This window comes from Micromys minutus, assembly GCF_963924665.1.
Source record: "Micromys minutus genome assembly, chromosome: 3".
NCBI classification, from domain to species: Eukaryota; Metazoa; Chordata; class Mammalia; order Rodentia; family Muridae; genus Micromys; species Micromys minutus.
Window position 1 is genome coordinate 6,938,471 of NC_137972.1, and position 22,893 is coordinate 6,961,363.

General features: G+C 36.8%; 1 protein-coding gene across 1 annotated transcript in view; it reads left to right on the forward strand.

Annotated features, from left to right (window-relative positions):
- LOC308418469 (solute carrier organic anion transporter family member 1A4) overlaps window positions 1–14,941 on the forward strand; it is a gene marked incomplete at both ends in the record, with an annotated part of 33,028 nt that extends 18,087 nt beyond the window's left edge. The window contains 7 exons of the mRNA XM_080913840.1: window positions 747–965; window positions 4,793–4,957; window positions 6,456–6,651; window positions 9,463–9,628; window positions 9,836–10,008; window positions 13,748–13,812; window positions 14,820–14,941. Coding sequence (XP_080769966.1) covers window positions 747–965; window positions 4,793–4,957; window positions 6,456–6,651; window positions 9,463–9,628; window positions 9,836–10,008; window positions 13,748–13,812; window positions 14,820–14,941 — 1,106 coding nt within the window. The remainder of the gene's footprint in view (window positions 1–746; window positions 966–4,792; window positions 4,958–6,455; window positions 6,652–9,462; window positions 9,629–9,835; window positions 10,009–13,747; window positions 13,813–14,819) is intronic.
- Between the last annotated feature and the right edge of the window lie 7,952 nt (window positions 14,942–22,893).

The window sequence follows — 22,893 nt, forward strand, 5'->3', positions numbered from 1 at the left end:
CCATGTAATTTACTTTCTCTGTCTCTCTTTGCGTGTCTGTCTCTGTGTGTCTATCTGTCTCTGTGTGTGTGTCTCTGTCTCTGTGTCTTCCCCTATCCTATGTATGTGTGTTTCTCTCTCTCTCTCTCTCTCTCTCTCTCTCTCTCTCTCTCTCTCTGTGTGTGTGTGTGTGTGTGTGTGTGTGTGTGTGTGTGTGTGTGTGTGTGTGAAGAGGATATCTAATCTCCTGAAATCAGAGTTACAGGCAGTGGTTAATTTCCATGTGGATGTTAGAAATAGAACTCAAGATTTCTGCAAGATCAATAGTAGCTGTCAGAATTGTCTCTCCATCCCCCTACCCCACACTATGATGTTTTAAGAAATGGTTACATCAGGTTGATGCTAATTCCTTAAATATGTCTTAACTCCTGTTTCACTCATTTTGAAACTTATTTTTAACTATTGTGCCATGAAACACTCTAGATCCTTTTCTTCTGACTTGATTTTAATCTCACCCAACTGATCAAACTCATACACTTTTTCTAAAGTCCTGAATTATCACAGTGGAATGACAGAAGCCAATCCCAGGATTTAAGAATTAGAGGACTGGGATCTCAATGTTAAATCTAAAAGACTAACTGAAACAAATTGTGAAATGATTACAAATTTCAGTTTATGCTTGGATGAAATTATGATGATTAATACTTTTTATAGTCTACAGAGGAAAGAATAATGTGAGATAATACAATATCTATATTTCTTTTCAGATGACCTGACCATAACTCCCACAGATGCACGCTGGGTCGGTGCTTGGTGGATTGGCTTTTTGGTCTGTGCAGGAGTGAATATTCTGACCAGCATCCCCTTTTTCTTCTTTCCAAAAACACTCCAAAAGGAAGGACTAGAGGATAATGGAGATCAAAATGGAGACAAAGAGAAGAAGCACAGAGAAAAGGCCAAGAAGGGAAATGGAGGAATCACAAAAGGCAATCATTGAAACTTTAAACTCTGGTTTAGTTTTATTTGTGGGTCAGTGGGCACTTGTCCCTTGTGCTGAGCTAAGATAGTTTGTCACTCATCATCATTACTCAGTTGTGTTAAATGTCTTTGAGTGTCACCACTTGGAAACAGCTGACATGATAGGGAATGTGGCTTACATGACTTATCTCATATTACACTTAAAACTTCAAGTCCGTCTAAACACTCAGTGGTAAAATGTATTGTACCTTCTGTTTTGAAAACCTTATTTGGCAGAAAATATTAGACTAAGTTAAGAAAAAACAACTATATATAGTGGTAAAGGAAAACCTGTTTGATAAAGAAAATTTTAGTTTATTTGTGAGCATCCTTGAAGTCAAGGCTGAAAGAGAAAGCATGATAGGTAACACATTTGGAGGTGTGTGATAGATTACAGAATTGCCCCCTTAAAACAGACTGTTTTAAGACAAGCAGGAATGTTACTAAGGAAAAAAATGTAAGAGATACTTCTGTGAGCAGCTATGTTGGGACAGCAGAATGTTCAACACTGTGCATTCTTAACACTTAACTCTATGTCATTGCTGTGTGTGTTGAGACTTGTGTAGTGTTCTCAAGAGATCAGAGTTCATGCATAAGGGGGCATGGTTTGGGCCCTGGAATTCTGAATATGTATAGTTGGAAGATGGGAAGTGCTTTACCTCTCAAATGAGGGTAAGATTGCATTATATCCTGGATTTCTTATTTCTAGCACAGACTGCTGCGGTGAGCACCTTATTGATGATGTCATTATTTCTTCCATTACTTATAACGTCCAACATTGTTGTACCCTAAAATTACCAGGGCTGAGGAGCCAGTGACACTTGGAGCTAGTGCTTGAATGTCCTTCTAAACATAGCAATGTTAAAGATTCTCCAGAAATGGCAAATTCTGACTGTTCTTTGTGCAACTTTGTGGTCTGCCAGATCAATTTAATCTTCAGAACTACAAGCTTAGCAGAGAGTAAAACATACAGAAAGTAACTTTGAACTGTGGAGACTCATTTAGGAGGACAGGGATGTCAAAATCATGGGTGAGTTCAAAAGTTCTCAGGAGGAATGACTGCAACCATCTCCCTCATAAAGATGGGTTTTGCCAGTAGACTCCACTTCTTTTCATTAAACGGCCCTGTTTCTACTTCTGAATGGTCTCTTCTTGATACTTTTCCTTGCACAAATGAACCATGTCTATTTTTTATTCTTTCTTTGGTAGAGGGGCATCTAGGTTCATTCCAGTTTCTGGATCTTGCTAATAAAGCTGCTATGAACATAGTGGAGAAACTGTCCTTGTGGTATGGTGTGGCATCTTTTGCGTATATTGCCAGGAGTGGTGTAGTTATGTTTTCAGATAAAACTAACTATTCATGATTGATTTCCAGAGTAGTTGTACAAATTTGCACTGCTCCCCTTGCTCCACATCCTTTCCAGCTAGTGCTGTCACTTGCTCTCTCTCTCTCTCTCTCTCTCTCTCTCTCTCTCTCTCTCTCTCTCTCTCTCTCTCTCTCATTCTTTCATGTATGTTAGTTAGTACATGGTGTCTTCAGACACAGCAGAAGTGGTCATTGGATACATGGTTGCTGGAAATTGAACTCAGGACCTCTGGAAGAGCAGTCAGTGCTCTGAACCTCTGCTCCATCTCTCCAGAACTGCCTCTTGAATTTTCAATCTTAGCCATTTAGATGGGAGTAATGTAGAATCTTAGAGTCATATTAATTTGTAGTTTTCTTCTAACTAATGATGTTAAAGGCTTCTTTGCCATTCAAGATTCTCTGTTGAAAATTGTCTGTTTATCTCGGTACTCCATGTTTAATTGGATTATGTGGTTTATTGGTATCTAAATTTTTGAGTTCTTTATATATTTTGGGTATTATCCCTCAGTAGGATGTAGGGTTGGTGAAGATCTCTCTATCAGTAGGTTGCTCCTTGTCCTATGGATACTGATTTTTGCCTTACAGAATAATTTTAGTGTCCAGAGGTCTGGTTTATTAACTGTTGATCTTAGTGTCTGAGCTATTGGTGTTCTGTTCAGGAAGTTATCTATTGTACAAATGCATTTGAGGCTATTCCCCATGTTCTGTTTCATTAGATTTAGTGACTCTGCTTTTACTTTGATGGCTGTGATCTGCTTGGACGTGAGTTTTGTGAAATGTGATAGACATGGATCTATTTGCATTTTTCCACATGCAGACATTCAGTTAGACCAGCACCATTTGTTAAAGATGCTTCTCTTTTTGTCCTTTTTCTCAGTGTATGGTTTTGGCCTCTTTGTTAAATATCAAGTGTTAATAGGAGTTTGGATTCATTTCCAGGTGTTTGTTTCGATTTTATTGATCAGACTATTGGTTTCTATACCAATACCATCCAGTTTTTACTACTAATTCTCTGTAAGACAGCTTGAAGTCAGGAATAATGTTAACTCCTATAATTATTTAATTGTTTAGTTAAATTCTATGCTAAAACTATCTACCCCTGAATGTTTTTTGTTTTTTAGGTTTTTTTTTGGGTGGGGGTCATTGCGAGATGCTAATGGCTTTTGCTATTTCCTTAGAGGACACAGAACTGTTTAAATAGTTTACCTGATCTTAATATAACTTTGGTAACTGGAATCTATCAAGAAAATCATGTATTTCATTTATATTTTCCAATTTTGTGGAGTTTGATCTTAAGAAAGACTTAATAGTTCCTAGGATTTCTTTAGTGTCTCTATGTCCCCTCTTCATCTCTTATTTTATTAATTTGGATATTGTCTTTCTTCCTTTTTGTCATATTGGTTAAGGGAGTGTCTTACCATGTTGATTTTTCTGAAGTGACCAGCTCTTAGTTTAGATAAATCTTTGAATTTTTTTTGTTTATATTTTATTTATTTCAGTCTTAAGATTGGTTATTTCTTGCTTCATTCTTTTGCGTGTTTGCTTCCTTTTGTTCTACAGCTTTCAGGTGTGCTGTTAATATGCTAGTGTGTGAGCTCTCCAATTTCTTTATGAAAGCACTTAGTGTTATAAACTTTTCTCTTAGAACTGCTTTCACTGTGCCTCACAAATTTGGGAATGGTGTACCTTAATTTTCATTGAATTCTAGAAAGCCTCTAATTTATTTCTTTATTTCTTTCTTGACACAGTGGGTTATTGAGTATAGAGTTACTAAGTTACTGTGAGTTTGTGGACTTTCTGTTGTTGCTGTTTTTATTAATGTCCAGGTTTAATGCATGATGATCCAATAACAGACAATGATTTGTTTTAACTTTCTGGTATCTGTTGAAGATTGCATTAGGATTAAGTATATAGCCAGTCTGGAGGAAGGTTCTGTGAAGTAATGCTTCTATTGCATGTACTACTTTGAAGTGCTGGGGAGATAATGATGTTGTCTGGGCTGCAGCATAATTTCTGTAACCTTCCTAAGCTTTTAGTTTATATATTTTTGCATAAAGTAAAAATACTATTATATTCTGAACTAAAACTTCATGAAATTGAGTCTCAGGCAGATTCCTAAAAACAGACTAGTCAGCTCTAGTAAATATAAGATATTAACAGAAGGAAGTAATGGAAAGAGAAATGAGTGTGGCCACAAAAACAATCACATCTCCTTATTGTTTTGTTTGATGGAACAATGGTGATCTGGTTCTTGTATAACCAGTTGTTTCACTAACTTCCAGATGTGACTTAAACAATATTTAGCCCAATAAGGGTACAGGTGTTAATCAAATGCATTTTTTTCACAGAACAGAATCTGTAAGAAGATTTTAGAAGAACACTGGATGCAAAATAGCAGGCTAAGTTAGCTTGGTAACTCTCTTGTTTCAGATTTCTTTCTGTATATGAAGAGTCTCTCCTACAATCCGATTTACATGCTTTTTATCCTTATAAGTGTGCTCCAATTCAATGCATTTGTCAGTGAATTTACCTTCATGCCTAAGTATCTGGAACAGCAATATGGAAAATCCACTGCCGAGATAGTGTTCCTCATGGGTATGTATTTTCCTTATTTCCTTAGTAGCAACCTCCTTCCCATAAGGACACTCTCTTAGTTTCACTGCTGTGAAGACACACCATGACATAAGCAACTCTTAAAAGGCAAGCATTCAATTGTAGCTGGTTCACAATTTCAGACACTTAGTCCATTTTTATTGTGGCAGGAAACATGTCTGCATCCTGGCAGACATGATACTAGATAAGGAGCTGAGAGTTCTGCATGTTGATTCGCCTGCAGCTAGGAGAAACTGACTCTTCCACTCTAGACAGAGCTTCGAATCTCACCCCTACCATGACGCACTTCACCTTGCATGGCCATGCCTTCTCCAACAAGACCACATTTCCTCATAGTGCTACTTCATATGGGGCAAACATATTAAAACCACAACAGATGTGATAAACAATATCTATACACGAGAGCATGATAAAAAAGTAAGATAATACCACAAGGAGCCTACATGAAGATGAAATCTATTGAGATATTTTTAAAAAACTTTTCTTCTTTCCAGTATCAGGGAACTCAATAAATAATAGGGAAAGAAAATAGCTATAAGTAGTCTTTCTGATCTCTCTCTAGATAGAATGAAATATCAGCAGAGTTATGGACACCTTGGTGAAAGCTCATATCAGTCAATCTTCAGACACCAACATGTTAATTCAAAGAGGAACACGTAATGCCCTGGAATTTTTTATCTTCTGCAGTTTTTCTCTTCACATTACGCCTCTTGCAGTTGCTCAGATCTGTTCTTTTGAAGAGCCTGTGCAGCCACATTCTGCTTTACTTTTTAGTCCACTGAACTTGAAGATCCTAATTTACTCCTGAAAACTGAGGATCATAGGTTGCCACCATCCACATTATTTATGGTTTTCTGAAAGTCCAGATCCACGTCCTCACCATCAGACATATAAAATTAAATGCAGTGTAGATGCAAAGGAAGGTCAGATTCTTCTAAACCTGGTGCTGGTGTATAAATTCAACCTAAGCAGGATTTTCTCTTCCCCTTTCTTTTCCATTCTTTTGTTTTCTTTCATTCTTTTTTCGTTGGTTTTTATATAGGGAAAGAGAGTCAGGGAGTAAAAATGCTGGACAAAATCAACAATGCACAAAATGTTCTAACCTTGGTGAGCATGGACTTGACAGCAACCTTCAAAAATCACCCAGACCTGAGTGAAATTTCCAATATACAAAGTCAAAGGAAATACATGAAACATCTAGTACCATAAACAAATTTATGTGTATGTATGAGTGAATGTGTGCGTGCAATGTTTATAGGATATTTATAACCTGATGAAAATGATTAAATAGATACTAATACCATTTTAAAAGCAATTTGATATACATATAAAAACCTGTTTTTATATAACATGTGAGTTGATAGGGGTTTGAGTCATTGTAAATTAGAGCTAATTTTTCTTAAATAAGATGTATTAGACAAATTCATAATATGTTTTTATCTGCTCTATTTTATCAATACTATTTTACTTGCAATTTTAGGTCTTTATATGTTACCTCCAATATGCCTCGGATATTTAATTGGTGGTTTAATTATGAAGAAGTTCAAGATTACCATCAAGAAAGCTGCATACATAGCATTCTGCCTAACCCTGTCTGAGTACCTTCTGTCTTTCTTTAACTATATGATGACCTGCGATAATTTCCCAGTTGCTGGCCTAACTACCTCTTATGAAGGGTATGTTGTTTCCTAATGAAGATAATATTTTCACAATTGCTAGTATATTTTCTTCATAAATTAAATATAGCCAGATCATTTTGTTATTATGTAATAGCAGTGAGCCATGGTAATCCTGACATCCATCAAGCCCGCGGAAGCCTACAGAAGTAAGCTTATTAAAGATGTCTGAGGACTCCCAGGGAGTACGCTTTTGATTCAATAGGCATATGGTGGTTCCAGTGGTGATACCTTAGTCTTCTTTAAAGTGTAATGAAGAAAAATCACCTAGAACTTTGTGGCCTCAGTTATCCATATATCTCATACATTCATAAACAGGTAGCATTAAAAATTAACTATACAAGTTAACAAGATTTAATGGGTTTCTGCGGTATTCTCAAATTTGGCATAATTGAATGTAACTAATGGTAAGTCAGTTAATGTATGTAGTTTTGTATCTCATGTATTCTGTGATTCTAGATTTTGGGTTTCAAGGGATGTATGGTCATATAGTATATTACCATGGGAAATTTAATTCTTAATTTAGGACACAGTTTCATACTCAACCAAGAAGCTAAAGTGAAATATAACCTAGACTTGTAGATTCCTTTCAAAGAACTAGGGAGATGACTCAGTAGTCAAGGGTTTTTTGAGCATGCAGGGGGACCTGAGTTTAGATCCCCAGAATCCATATAAAACTTGAGCACCTGTAATCCTACTGTCCCTTCAGTGAGCTGTATGGAACAGGCACAAAAACCTGAAAGTTTATGTGCCTACTATTCTGGGGTTTGAGGCAGTGAAAAGCAGGAAACTCTGTCTTCAACAAGGTGTAAGATTATCTTCTGACACCCACATTCATGGTGCTGTACAATGTTTCTGTGTATACACACACACACACACACACACACACACACACACACACACACACACACCTACACACACCACAGTACAGAAAGAGACAGAGAGAAACAGGAAACAAAAACAGACACAGACAGAAAAAGAGATTAAAACTAAATTGAAATAAAAGTAAAGAGTATTCCATTGTGTATATGTACCACAATTTTTGTGTCCATTCGTCTTCTGAAGGACATCTGGGTTCCTTCCAGCTTCTGGCTATTATAAATAGAGCCGCTATGAACATTGTGGTGCATATATCTTTGTTGTGTATTAAAGTGTCTCTGGGGTATATGCCCAGAAGTGGAATAGCTGGGTCTTCAGGTAGTACTATATCCAATTTTCTGAGGTATCGCCAGACAGATTTCCAGAGTGGTTGTATTAGCTTGCAACCCCACCAACAGTGGAGAAGTGTTCCTCTTTCTCCGCAGCCTCGCCAGCCACCAGAAACAATGACTTAACCAAATTCTTAAGAAAATGGCTGCATCTAGAGAAGATCATCCTGAGTGAGATAACCCAGTCACAAAAGAACAGACATAATATGCAGTCACTGATAGTGGGATGCTAACCCCAGAGGCTTGCACTCTCCCAGAAACAACTCACAGACTGTATGAAGTCCAAGAAATAAAGAAAACAAAAAATATACATATATTCACAAAACAAGAAGACTTTGACTATTTCCATGTTGCGTTTTGTTTTGCATGTACTTTACGCTTATTGTAACTAGTACGTTTTCAATGCATACTGTCAAGCCCTTGAAAAAAATCAAGTACTGACTAAAAAACATATTCACATGGTTTTATGTAAAATTTATTTTAATGTCTGAAAAAACAGTACTGACAAAAATGTATAATTTTAAGCAAAAAATGTTTAAAATCTTTACATTTATCTTTGTTTTGCAAAATAAAGTCGTTAAAAAAAAAAGTAAAGAGTAAAATTCCTTTCAAAATTCTTAAGAATTATAAGATTAGAATAATTTCTAATATAAAGTCATGACTAAATATATATTTGTATCTGACATATATGTATATATACATGTACATATACATCATATACACATACAATATATACATATACATCATATACATGTATATATATGTGTACGTGTATGTATGCGTATACATGATTTAAATTTTGATCTTCTTTAAAACACGGATTTTTCCATTCACTTTGGAGATATACAAATTGAAACTCAGTATGGATTAGTGTGTTTAATTAAACACCACCAAAGTAGAGTTGTGCAGATTGAGTTTATCTCTAGTCATGCTGACTCCTCACTGTGTTTTAAAACAGGATTCAAATTCAGCCTTTAGACGGCCACATTTTCCTGTTTAAATCTCATTGTTACTGCTGGACACTTTCTCAGAAGAGCATCTTGGCTATTCTAATGACTCCATTTTGGGAGCTAAATAGAGAATTTATCTTATAATTGAAAATTGCAGGTATTGTTCACATTAACACTCTTTCATTATTTCCCATCTTGCAGTTCAATAAGCAATTAGTCCTCTTTGATTAAGCTTTAACAGCACTGCATTTTCTCATCAGATAGACACTTAATGTTTGTTTTGGAAGTAATTTTAGAAAGCAGTCATTGGACCATCACAGGAAATAACGTTTTGCAAACATCATAGTATAGAGATCACATGTTGATATATGGAGAAGATAAAATGTGATGATGTCTTTCTTCTTTCTCTTTCTTTCTTTCTTTCTTTCTTTCTTTCTCTCTCTCTCTCTCTCTCTCTCTCTCTCTCTCTCTCTCTCTCTCTCTCTCTCTTTCTCTCTCTCTCTGTCTCTCTCTCACTCTGTGTGTGTGTGTTTGTGTGTGTGTCTGAGAGTGTGTATGCACACATCCACACATACAAATGCTGAGATGAAGAGAAAAATTATAGTGTTAGGTCAGTTTTTTACTATTCATAACATTATTTCGAATCATTTTAGAGTTCAGCACCAACTACGTGTAGAGAACAACGTCCTTGCTGACTGCAACACACAATGTAGCTGCTTGACGAACACATGGGATCCAGTGTGTGGTGACAATGGCCTAGCATACATGTCAGCCTGCCTCGCAGGCTGTGAGAAGGTTGTCGGAACAGGAACCAACATGGTAAACGTCCTTTCAGTATTGTGGCTGGTGTTTTATGTACTGAATGCCTATGTGCTGTGACTTCATCTGCTAAAAAGAAAAATGTAGTCCACCCTTAAAATAGATGAATATTTTTGTGAACAACTCAATCTACTCTGAATTACATACTTCACCTTAAAATTCCTAGATGTTGTCCATTTTTTGTTTGTTTGTTTGTTGTTTTGACAGGTGTTTCAGAATTGCAGCTGCATTCACTCATCAGGAAACTCGTCTGCAGTCCTGGGGCTGTGTAACAAAGGCCCTGAGTGTGCCAACAAGCTACAGTACTTTTTAATCATATCAATATTTGGCTGTTTCATCTACTCTCTGGCGGCCATACCTGGGTACATGGTTCTTCTGAGGTAATAAATAACTCACATATATTTCTCTCTGTTCTTCTTCATAATGTGTGCATATGCAAATGTGTGTGTGTGTGTGTGTGTGTGTGTGTGCTTTTGCAGTCTGAGCTCCTTTGTGCCACTGAGAACACAGGGAGGTCAGAAGACAATGTTGGGCATTCTCTCCTTTCACCTTATATTTGAGGCAGGGTCTCTCTTTTTATTTCTGCTGCTGTTGCTGCCTGTGTTCTCCAGCATCCCTGGAGCACAAGATGCCAAGCAATCCTGTTTGCTCTTCCTAGGCCCCTGCAGGAATTCTGTTTGCTCCTGCTATTTCCCTGTGCCTGCTTCCACGAATTCATGCCACTGAAATAGTTTTTTTTTTTCATATGTTTCTGATTTCTGGAGATTAAACTTTGGTCATCAAGATTTCCCTTACCCCTGAGCCACCCCACCAATATCATTTAGATATTTTTGATCATTATTGACTTTTTTCACCAAAAATTATTCTAGGAGTTATGGTTCCAATGCTTTAATACTTTAGCATGCATTTATCAAGATGCTAAGTACTACTTTACTAGGGGATGTTAAATTAAACAATAAAGTTTGCTCTCACTTTTTTCCTGTCATTTTTTATCTTCTCCCATTATATTTTTTAAATTTTTTATTGGATATTTTCTTTATTTACATTTCAAATGTTATCCCTTTTCCTAGTTCCTCCTCCAAAATTCCTCTATCCCATCCTCCCTCTGCCTTTATGAGGGTGATCCCCCATGACCCCACCCACTCCCTTTTGCCTCCCTGCCCTTGCATTCATCCCAAATACAGTCACAGGACAACCTTCTCCCATTAGTAAAGGTGAATGAATGGATGCCTTGTTTTGGACCTTAAGAGTAGTTGCCTAGCAGTGATTTTCTATGGTTCAGCTAACTGACTTGCAGAGAGTGAAAATCTCTGTGTGGAAGGGACTAGGCTACTTTGACATCCTGCTTTGTGTCATTAACAACAATAGCATCAGCAGCAGTAGCAACAACAACAGTAACTAGTAACAGAATGCAAAAACAACTCTCTATAAAAAAGTAAGGAAGGTTCCAAGATAAGTTTCACAGTTTTCTATTGTAAAAATGTGTCCTTCCAGCTCTGAAAATTTCATACCCACTAACAATATGAAAATGCCCCCCTTTTCTGGTCTCATTGGAATTCAGAAGTAAAGTTGAGTTAGTCTGGATGTGTAATTTATAACAGTTTACCCTTGTAAACTGACCAAGCTTCTCACTTCTCATTTCCTTTCCCTGTGTTAATCCATTTTCTTGCCCACATTCCCTTTCCAGCTTGAACCCACTCTCATCTCCACCTTAGTCCCTTTTCCCCTCTCTTCTTCTTTGCTTCTCCTCTCCTCTCTCATTCCCCCCTTTCCTCTGCTTCTTCTCTGTTTCTTCCCAGATTCCACCCAACATACAACTCACTAAAATAAGATGGCCTCATGTATTCATTTCCACTGTAAGATGTTATATTCTCAATCCCTACAATGAAGGAAAGGAAATGCCACATATAACTTGTTTTGGTTCATGGCCAGATAAGGGAGCAAAGTATTGCTAGTGAATAAGGCTTAAGACTTATTCTTACAAGTGAGGGACATTTGCCAGTGACATCTGTCACCCCATCATCTTCCAGGCAGATCCAGCTGATGGGGCTAAGTCATGTCTCCTTTCTCTCTCACTACTCTAGGTGCCTCAGTTGCAAAGCTGCATGCTCAGTTGCTAATGAAGACTTTTCATCATAAAGGAGGAGGGTCATAGGTGAAGGGCATATGAAGCGCTGAAGTCTCCTTTAGGCACACTCTGTAGAGATGTTCTTAGATCTACTGCATGCCTCTTCATACTACCATCTCTCACTCACATTCACAATTATCTTGCTTTCTGAAGTTTCCACTGGGTTTAAAAAATAAGGCTCATCAATTTTTAGCTGATTATTTGAAATATTTTGTGTATAAGGTAGTATGTTTGTTCATGAGCATGAAAGTTTGTGTGTGTGTGTGTGTGTGAATGTGTGTGTATGCGTGTCTGTGTGTGGTATGTGTTCGCATGCCTAAATGAATAAAATGAAAGGACAGATCACAGAAGTTGGTTTTATTTCCACTATGTGGGTTCCTGGTATTGAACTCAGTTTCTCAAGCTTGGTAGCAAGCAACTTTACCCACTGAGCCATCTCATAGGACCTAATGTAAGTTTTTGTTGTAATGAGTTTAAGGTCTATTTAAATTGTGTTTCTATTTTTGTTTTTTTCTTTTTCTATTGGATATTTTCATTACTAGCATTCCAAATTTTATTGCCTTTTCTGATTTCTCCTCCAAAATCCACCTATCCTACCCCCCACCCCTGCCCTTATAAAAGTGTTCCCCACCAACCCACTTCCTCTGCCTCCTCACCCTAGCATACATCTACACTGGGGCATCAAGCTTTCACTAGACCAAGGGCCTCTCCTCTTGTTGATGCCCAATTAATCCATCCTCTGCTACATATGTGGCTAGAGACATGGGACCCTTCATTTGTATACATTGGTTGGTGGTTTAGTCTCTGGGACCTCGCGGGAGGGGTCTGGTTGTTTGATATTATTGTTCTTCCTATGGAGTGGCAAACCCCTTCAGCTCCTTCAGTCTTTTCTCTAACTTCTCTATTGGGGAACCCATTTTCAGTCCAATGGTTGGCTGAGAGCATCTGCTTCTGTATTCGCCAGGCCTTTGCAGAGCCTCAGGAGACAGCTACATCAGGCTCCTGTCAGTATATGCTTCTTGGCATCAGTAATATTGTCTGTGTTTGGTGACTGTATATGGAATCAAAATTGTATTCATTGCTTGGTTTTTTTTTGCTGAATTTAATGATTGTGATGTTAATAATGGATGATAAAATGCTACTATTTGGATGCTATCATTGTGCTTCTAGTCTATTTTGTTTTTGTGGACATTTTTGTGAAATTGCTTCCAAAATTAAATCCCAATACTTAGGCTATTTTTTACAAAGGGTGTATTAAGTAGGAAAAGACCATATTTTAAAAGAGCTTCCCAAATTCCTAATTTATAAAAATATTTGTTATTTTTAATCTGACTACTTTATAAGCCTCTCTTTCATACATAATTACCAGAATTATCTCATCTTTTTCTGTAGATAGTACAGAAGAGAAAATTATCTAAAGTTGTCAGCTCAATATATCAAAGTCTTTTTCTGAATGTCATAGACTCCATGATAATTTCTTTCCCTGTTTACTTATGCAATCACCTCTACAATATTTTGATTTTTTATATAACATGTATTAGCACTTTGTATCAACATGAAAAAAATACCTGGCAAACAACTTAAGAATGTAAAATATTTAATTTGTTTGTGATTTCACAGTTTTGGGTCCATTAAGAAATGAGTATAGTGTGGTGGTTGCCATGGTAGCCAAAAAAAAAAAAAAAAAAAAAAAAAAAAAAAAAAAAAAAAAAAACAAAAAACAATTCACATAGGTTAGTAGACAGTGTCTCATTGCGAAAGAGCTCAGCCCTGCCTTAGATGTGTGGAGGTCTGGGACTGGCTTTTGGAAACCTTTACTTTCCTTTTTATGTGTAGACTTTACACAGGTAGAGCTGTATCATTCCTATCAGGATGCAAAGTTTAACTATTAAAATCATGAACTAGTTCTGTCATTGCAAGTATGCTAAGGCAGATATGGATTAGCGAAATAAACTTTTCTATATGTATGTATGTTTGTATTAATTTTTCAGATGTATCAAGTCTGAAGAGAAGTCACTTGGAGTTGGATTACATGCATTTTGCACAAGAATATTAGGTATGAAATATTTCCCCAAAAGATCAGCCCAATATTAAATGCTTAGTAAATCAATTTTCTTTGAATAAAAGAATAACATCTATATTATCAACCAAAGACAGAGCTTTTATATAAAATGGAATAAGAGAGTTTATTATTAAATCAAATATGAGTCAAAATGATATGGTAGCAGCTTGGACTCATCCCAATTTCAGGTTTCAACACAGTAACAGATGTTGATGTTTGTGGTTAGAGAACAAAGAAAGTCATAAATAAGGCAGTTCTCAAATATATCTTTGAAAACATCTAGTAGGTTGGCTACAGCCGAGCATGCTATGATCTCAGATGCTATCTAGAAGTATAAGGTTTGGATGGGTAGATGCTAGTGGCCTGTTAGGTCAGTTCATCCCAAACAGCTTTTGGTGATAGTCATGTGGATATAACTCAGATACATTGATGGGCAATGAATGACCAATGATAGAGATAGTATCCTCTGTATCTGCAATGTCCCAACTGTCCAGAACCAGGAAGTCCAATGACTTGGTAGCATCATTAATATAGGTGTGCTAAGCAGACTTTACCCGAACTTTTGTTTACAAGCCCTTATGTTTGGAACTGACCACTTGTAATTAGTTTGAGAATGAAGTAACTATAGAGAGCAAAAATGCTTCCCCTAGTCTTTAAAGAACTTAATTACACTTTTCATTTTCAGTAGATTCAAGAATAATATGAAAATGAAATAGTTATATTAGATAGACATGTAGAAACCTATCAAAAGAAATTTATGAAAATTTCTGAGGTTCAGGATTATGAATTCAATTAATATATTTCTCTCATCCTGTATATAGTTTGCATTTCTTGTTTCTAAATCTCGAAACTTTACATTAATTTATAATTTATAAAAGTATGTTTAGAACATTTGGCTCATAATTTTTGTGTTGTTTTTTAAATAGTGAAATTACAGTAAATCTGAATAAAATAAAATCATTTCGTCCTGTCAGTGAGCTGTTTTTCTCTCTTCATTGCAGCTGGCATCCCGGCACCTATTTACTTTGGTGCTTTAATAGACAGAACCTGTTTACACTGGGGAACTCTGAAATGTGGTGAGCCAGGGGCATGCAGGATGTATGATATAAATAGCTTCAGGTAAATATAACATTTGAGAGCTAATCTTATAGGGCATAAAATGTCTCCATTCATATCTAGTATGATCTTGAGTAGTAAGATTACATTTGGGTTCATTTTCAGAATGGGCATAGAGGGTATATATTTAATATTTTCCATTGTTTCAAAATATTTTGATATAGATATATAGATATAAATATATCGAGTAAAATCAGGGTCTCTCTGTAGAGGCCCTAGAGTACTTGATAAGACCTTCATCTTTAGCTGAACTAGAATGGTAGAAAAACAGATTTAAAAAATGACAGCAAGATACAGAGACATGGAACAAGGATGTTGTGAGTGAGAACACATCTCTCAGCTACTACGCACCTATATCTATGGATAGAGAGTAGGGACTCCTCCTTTATTTATGGATTGGGATGACAAAATCCCAACACATTCAGGCAGCATGGTATCTGTCATTCTACCTCCTGAAACTTCGTAGCTCTCTCCTGCTTGCAGTCTAACAAATGTGAAGCCTCTAATATTTGCATCACCCAGTAAGTTAAAAAAAATTATGCTGAGTGCTGTAGCCAGAAGCTATCTTGATAAGAAACGTACTATCTAAATTTGACTGCCAGTCTCATTTTTCAAAACCCATAATCCCCAACTTTACTTAGTGGTTAGTTGCCTCATGAACATGATATTGGCTCAGTAGAGTGATTTTCAAACACGGTCATAGTCACTTATAAATATGCATAGGTCAAAAATGTCTATCACCCCAAACATATGAGGTACAGAAACTTTAAGGTATATTTTATCCAATTTATGAAGAAAATGTGCTTATAATTATATACAAGTTATTCTACAAGTTATTCAAAGCTAATCTATTTATGGAAGCTTATACAATCTACATGCTGTAACTGAATGAGGTCATCAAATAAAAAGAATTTATGGCTAAAGTGATGATGGCTGAAGGGTAAAGAGCACACCTTGCTCCTGCATATGGTATGAGTTTGTTACCTATAGCCCAAATTATGGAAATCAGAGCTTCCTTTACTCTAGTTCACAGATATCCAGGACTCACTAACACATACCTCCACTGAGACCCAACACATACACATAGATACAATTAATACAAAATATTGTCAGGTAAGTTAATAACTATCCATGCAAAACTAAGCATAAAAATTATTTACTAGTATGTAAAAATGACTAATATGACTAATTTTAGACACCCAATTATTTCAAAAACGAAAATATCTCTTGTTTTAACACAGCATACAAATGCTGAAAAGAAAAGCAAACTTGAAATGTGACTCTGCAATGCTTTATGCATGAGTGATCAAATTTTGAGCCAAAGAAACAGAAGAGTTCCCTTAACCTGATATACGGCTTTACTGGCTTGGGGTATAAGAAAATGGGCAATAATCTCAGAGGAGGCATAGTAGTGGAGTAGGGGGAGGCTGGTCATATTGTAAATGCTCTATGAGGAAGCTCCAGCTATTAGAAGTTCAGAGCATGCTGCTCACATTCATGGTAGAAATTAATTGTCAGCTAAAACATGCTGAAAATATCATCATAAATACCCAGAGATGTATTTCTTTAATGTTCCTGAATCCAGTCAAATTGCTAACAATACCAGCCATCACCCAAAGGAAGAAAATGAATTTAGACTTCTATGATAAAATGTTTTTAACATTTTAAAAAACAGAATTAATAACTCACCAAAGCATATTAGATAAAGTGCATAGGAAAAATAATCACCTAGTGTTTTTCTTTGAAGAATAAATGATGATCTGTAAGAAAATACAACTTGGCTTTCACATTAAGAATTAATGTAGATTAATTGTTTTCAATAGGCGACTTTACCTTGGATTGCCTGCAGCACTGAGAGGATCAAGCTTTCTCCCTGCCATTTTCCTTCTAATACTTATGAGAAAATTTCAATTCCCTGGGGACATTGATTCTTCAGAAATTGATCATACAGAGACAAAGCTCGCCTTGAAGGAAAGCGAGTGCACAGATGTGCAAAGAAGTCTTAAGGTTGAGAATGATGGAGGACTGAAAACTAAGCTGTAGTCAGTTTTCTATTGCCCTGTGCAAGGCCATGAACAGAACTTACACTTCATAAGCTTTGAATCATGAGAGATATAGTAGGAACTTTCATCTTATTCTCAAGGCCATCAAAATTACTTACTCATGATAAAAATATTTACTGATAGCATTTTCAGAAGGTTGGTATAGCAAGCTATTCCTTTCTGAGGGAAAGCTTCTATAGCGACCTTCACACTTAACCTTAAAGCTGCCTCCATTTTCAAACAGCATGTTCTCTTTTAGCTCAATCAAGAGAAGTGGATGCTTCCCACACATCTTCAAATATTTTTGAAAATTTCCTATTGCAGAAATACTATTTAAATATTTTTAATTTATATTTTGATGCTGGAGGTATTTAGAGCTCAAAATGTACATCTTGGTTAAGCCATATTGAAATAACTTGTTTTGATTTATCCTCTGTGTGTGCAAAAGGTCTGCATCTGTCACTGTGCACTTACTTAGAAGTGACTGCTTTACTCTGACCTAGACTTCTGAGATTATCCTCTCCACAGTGTACCATCTCCTGTTCTCAGACATTTTTGTCCTCATTACTATCACACAGTCGATCATTTCATTTACATCACTGGAAACTTTAATCTGCTTATTAAAAAGAAAATATATAGCAAAGACGATTGGAACTCTTTTTTCTTTAGCAATCCAAAGCTTGTTGTGAAACTCTCAAAATCAAGAATGTGATAAAAGTAGTCCTTTCAAAGGCTCTTTGTAAAGATATGCTGCATCTCAGTGGAATAGTGATTACTTACATGTGAAGCCCTAAGATCAACTATAAGGTAAAGTAAACTTATAAAGTAATAAAAATAACTTAAGTCTAGATTTAGTATCAGATATTCTAAAAAGACTAATTCTCAGAATCAGAGGCTTTGATGGTTCAGAGTTCATTCTATTCATGGGCTGCGGAACATATGTTTATTAATGTTCATAATAACCTTAAAGTAAAACCTTTAAAGAGATACAAGCTAGAAGGTTTAATAGTTTGCCACCAAGCCTGACAAAGTTTTTTTGTGATCCCTGTGATCAATATGATAGATGAAGAGAACAAACTCCTGCAATTTGTACTATATCTTTCAATTGTGCATGCCTGTCACAAGTCAATTAATAATTGAAAAAAAATAAAAGTTTTAAGACTGACTTTTGCTATAAAATTGTAATTCGTAAACGTGAAAGTACATATTAAAAATAAAATCAAGTTGTGGTTGTTTTAATGAGAAATATCCGTCCTAAGCATAGGCATTTGGATATTCAGTTTCTACTTAATAAGTCTGCTTAGGGATGAATTGATGTACCTCTCTAATACAGGAGGTGAATCACTGAGATGGAACAAGGCTTTGTGCTTTGGCTGATAACGTGAAATTTCAGATTCTGCTCCAGTCACCCTGCCTGTTTCTTGGTGTCATCACTCCTTACCTTGAGGGACTTCAATCCCTCTGGAATCATGAGTAAAAATAAATGCTTTCTTATATGTGTTACTTTGTGATGTTTTATTCCACCTGTGAAAAGTAACAGATACATAAGTCAAATTGTGGTTTATAAAACAAAAAAACATTTAAGGCAAAACAAGCATTTTTGTTGCTTTAGAGCTTTGGCTCAAGAGAGTGATGTGATTGTGTGTGTTTGTATGTGTGTGTGTGTGTGTGTGTGTGTGTGTGTGTGTGTGTGTGTGTGTGTGTTTTGATGGTCAATATATTATGGTTATGTATGCATAGTAAAATGAGAATATTTATCAGCTAGAACAAAGTAAAGAAGGTACAAACTCAAGATCCCATTGTGGGAGCCAGATTGCTTGTGGGGTAGCTATATTGACATCTTTCTGTTACTATATCTGAGACCAACCCACTTTCCAGAAGGAAGTTAATGTTTTGTTCATGCTTCCAGAGGTCTCAGGTCAGAATCACTTATTCCTGCTGCTTTGTAGCTGTGTCTATATAGCACTTTGAGGTAGGAACTCATAGGGAGGATGCAGCTGATGTCACTGTAGTGGAGAGCAAGGAGAAAGATATTGGAAGAGCCAGGGGACTAATACCTCTTCCAAGGGCTTATCATTATAAAGCTAAATCCCCCCATTCACCCCATATTTTATTGCTTCTACTATCTCTTTAATGGGCCCTTGCTGAAGACTAATATTTTTAACACAGGAGCCACTAGGGGTGGTCTAAATCCAAACAACAGCAAAGAGAAAGTATACAACATAACTGAAAGGTTTTCTGCAGGTATCTTCAAGGTTGTTATGATTTCACGAATTAGTTTATGCAGATGGAGAGATGGCTCACCACTTATGAGCATGTGCTGCTCTTGCTCAGGATCAGTGTTTGGTTCCCATCACACACATTAAGCACCTCACAAGCACCTCTAACGCCATCTTTGGGTGATCTGATACCTTGGTCCCCCCACTTGGACCTGTACTCAGGTGCACATGCCCAGTGTCTGGGGCTCACCTTTATAAAGGAGATTGTTTTGCAGTCTAAGAGCAAGGGTTTTTTGTTTATATTTGTTAGTAGGGAATACAGTCCAAAACCATAGGCAGTGGAGTGCTTGGGAATGTTCACCTGGTGTCCCTGAGGTCTGAAGAGGTAGGTTATTATTCTGAGCTTTATTCTCATCTGGGTCTGAGAGTGCAGTAAATAGATGTAGATAAGAGGAAGGCAGAAGAGGCGAGAGACTTACCAGTAATAAATTTTCCATCTTGCATTGTTATGTGTTTACATTTAACAGAATACCTAACAATTTGTCACTGGTTGAGCTGTAATCCCAATATAACCAAAACTGCAAGTTGTTAAAAAGTCACCTTTATGAACCTCAGAAGATGTAAAAAAAATGGAAAGAAAAAGAGAAGAAAAATGATTGTGTCTTGTTTTTCATGCATGAAATTGAACTTAATAAGTTAAGTTCTATCCTATGAGTTTATTAGCACAGTTCAGTTCACTACAAAAAAATCAAAGAGAAGTTTACAAACTCACAAATGGTTGTCTCTGGGCCATTGTGAGAAAAAGCAGTAATAACCAAGGCCTATATATTGGTCTTTCATTTTCATTTCTTTTATGCACACAGAGAAGGATGAAGTGGAAATTTCTGGTTTCTTTGGAGACACATTTGTGTTGTCTTTTTGAAAACTCTCTTATAGGAGGATGTTTTGAAGCGAAAAAATATGTGTTGTTTTTCTGGAAGCACCCTGGATAAAGGATACATGATATTTTGCCAGTGTAGACACTTGATAGCACATGTGATGTTTGAAAGGAATATAAGTATAACACAACAGACCGTGTACTATGCTGTGTGGTATTGATACACCTTACAATTCTTTGTGAGTCATTGTTTGTCTTGACTTTGTAGAAACACCACCAAAGAACTTCTGGTGGTGCTCTGGTGGCTTCTTTCCACTACCTCAGATGTAGCCAATTGGCAGATCCTCAAGGTTTCTTCTTAGTCAACCTGCCATTCCTGATTAGTGAATGGTGTTGATATCTTGATCAGATTGTATTTGTTGCAAAAAAACTATTTCTAAACAGATCTATATCTTCTTTTGCTCTTTTAACCATTCCTTCCTACTACCTTTAGTGCATTGTGGGCTAGAAGGGAGCTAATGCATTGAAGAATCTTTATTATAAGTAGGATGTAAAAAATCTAAGCCTACAGAAGATATGTCCCCCTTGGGTGCCATCCCACCCTAGGGAATCTCTTTCCAGAAGGTCTGGGCATATCCCCTCCCACTGAAGAAAAAACAAGCAGTCCAAGTAGGACAAACAAATCCAATGGCAGGAGCAGTGATCAAGACAATTCCAATTCCACTTGTTAGGGAAACCACATAAACAACAAGTTGCACGTTTGCTACAAATGTGTACTGGTTTAGGTCCAGCTCCTCCATGTTTCCTGCATGTAACAGAGGTGGCCTAGGTTAGTTGAATCAGTGGCACTTTATGTGGTGTCCTTGACTGCTCCTTACTTCTATGCCCTAGTCATCCACAAGATTCCTCTGGTTCCACCTGATGTTTGTGTACTTGCATCGGCATCTGTCTGCTTCTAGATAAAGCCTCTTGGGAAACAGATATCCATAGCAGTGTGTCATTAATAATGTCAGGGGTTGGCTCTCTGTCTTACTCAGCGTTCTCAACAGTGGACTACATGTAGTCCCACAATAGTCAGCTGTGAATGGGAAGTCCAAGAATCTACTAGTTGCCCAGTCTCATGTGGCTAGTTGTTTCAGCTGGTCTTTTGTAGAAGTAGGTTTCAACAGATGATCTTCAAGTAAGTATAAGCAGGTGAAGAAGAGAGAATCTCTCTTCTTTCAATGTTCTTATGTAGGCCTCCAGCAGAAGGTCTAGCCTAGATTAAAAGTGTAATCCATGCCTAGATTTGGAACTTGCTTTGTCAAAGGCTGACATTGAACTCAGAGATATCCTTGCCTAAATCTGAGAATTAAAGGCATGTACTACCTTGCCGGGGCCTAAGCTTTTCATGGGCACTATGCCTAAAAATCTCCATGCCAAGATCCAAGTTTTCCAGCCTCAAGATCTGTACCATAGTAGAGTTCTACAATTCTGAATTATAGGTAATTTTAGACATACTCAATTTGACAACCAGGAATGGGTCTCAAGTTGAGCAAGTCACTGGTAGGTTGTTCCTTCTGTATTTGCTTCATCTTTATCTCTATACATTTTTGTAAGCTAGACAAATATTGGGTTGAGGGTCTTAAGGATAGATAGGGGTCCCAAGCCCTTCTCTGGAAATCCTGCCTGGCTATAGGAGATAGCCATTTTAGTCTCTATATCCCCTTCTGTTAAGTATCTGGGCTAGGGTCACCCTATAGACTCCCATATTCTCCCCCATACCAATCTTATAGCTATTCCTAGAGATGGCCCAACCCTATAACCATTCTCAGTCCCAGACCCCTCTTGCTCCACTTCTCCTCATACTTAATAGCTAGTCACTAGAGATGTCCCATCCCTATAGCCATTCTCAATCCCAGACTTCTCTTGCTTCATTTCTTCCACACCTGATAGCCTCTCCAATTCCCCTCCTTACCTTCTCTGCTATTCAGTTCCCTCTCTCTATCTACCTCAAATTACTATTTAGTTTTACATTCTCAGTAATATTCATACATCTTCCCTTGGGACCATCTTACTACACAGTTTCTTTGAGTCTGTGGCTTATAGCATGGTTGTAATGCATTTTGTGGCTAATGTCCACTTACAAATGAGTACATACCTAATATTTGTTCCTAGCTTTGGGTTATTCCAGTCAGGATAGTATTCTAAAATTCTATCTATCTGCCTGCAAAATTTATGATGTCTTGGTTTTGTTTTGTTTTGTTTTTTCGGCATAGTAAACACTTGTGTAGATGTACCACCTTTTCTTTATCAATTCTTCACTTGAGGGACATATAGGTTGTTTTTAGATTCTGATTATCACGAGTAAAGCTGCTATGAACATAATTCAGCAAGTGTTCCTATGGTATAATGAACTATCTTTCGGTATATAACCAGAAGTGGTAAATCTATGTATTGTGGGAGAGTTTTTCCCAGTTTTCTGAGAAATGTGAAAATAATTTCAAAAGTAGTTGTATGACTTTGTACTCACACCAGCAGTGGAAGTTTATTCTCCTTGCTCTGCATCCTCACCAGCATGTGCTCCCCACCAGATTTTGATCTTAGTCATTCTGGTGTATATAAAATAGAATCATGGGGTCATTTTTATTTGCATTTCCCCTGGTGACTAAGGACATTAAACATTTCTTTAAGTGCTTCTCGGCCATTTAAGATTCCTTTGTTGAGAATTCTGTTTAGCTCTGACTGCTATTTTTAAAATTAGGTCACTTGGATTTTTCATTCTAATTTCTTCAGCTCTTTATAAACTTGTGATATTAGCCCTCTGTTGTGTGTAGGGTTA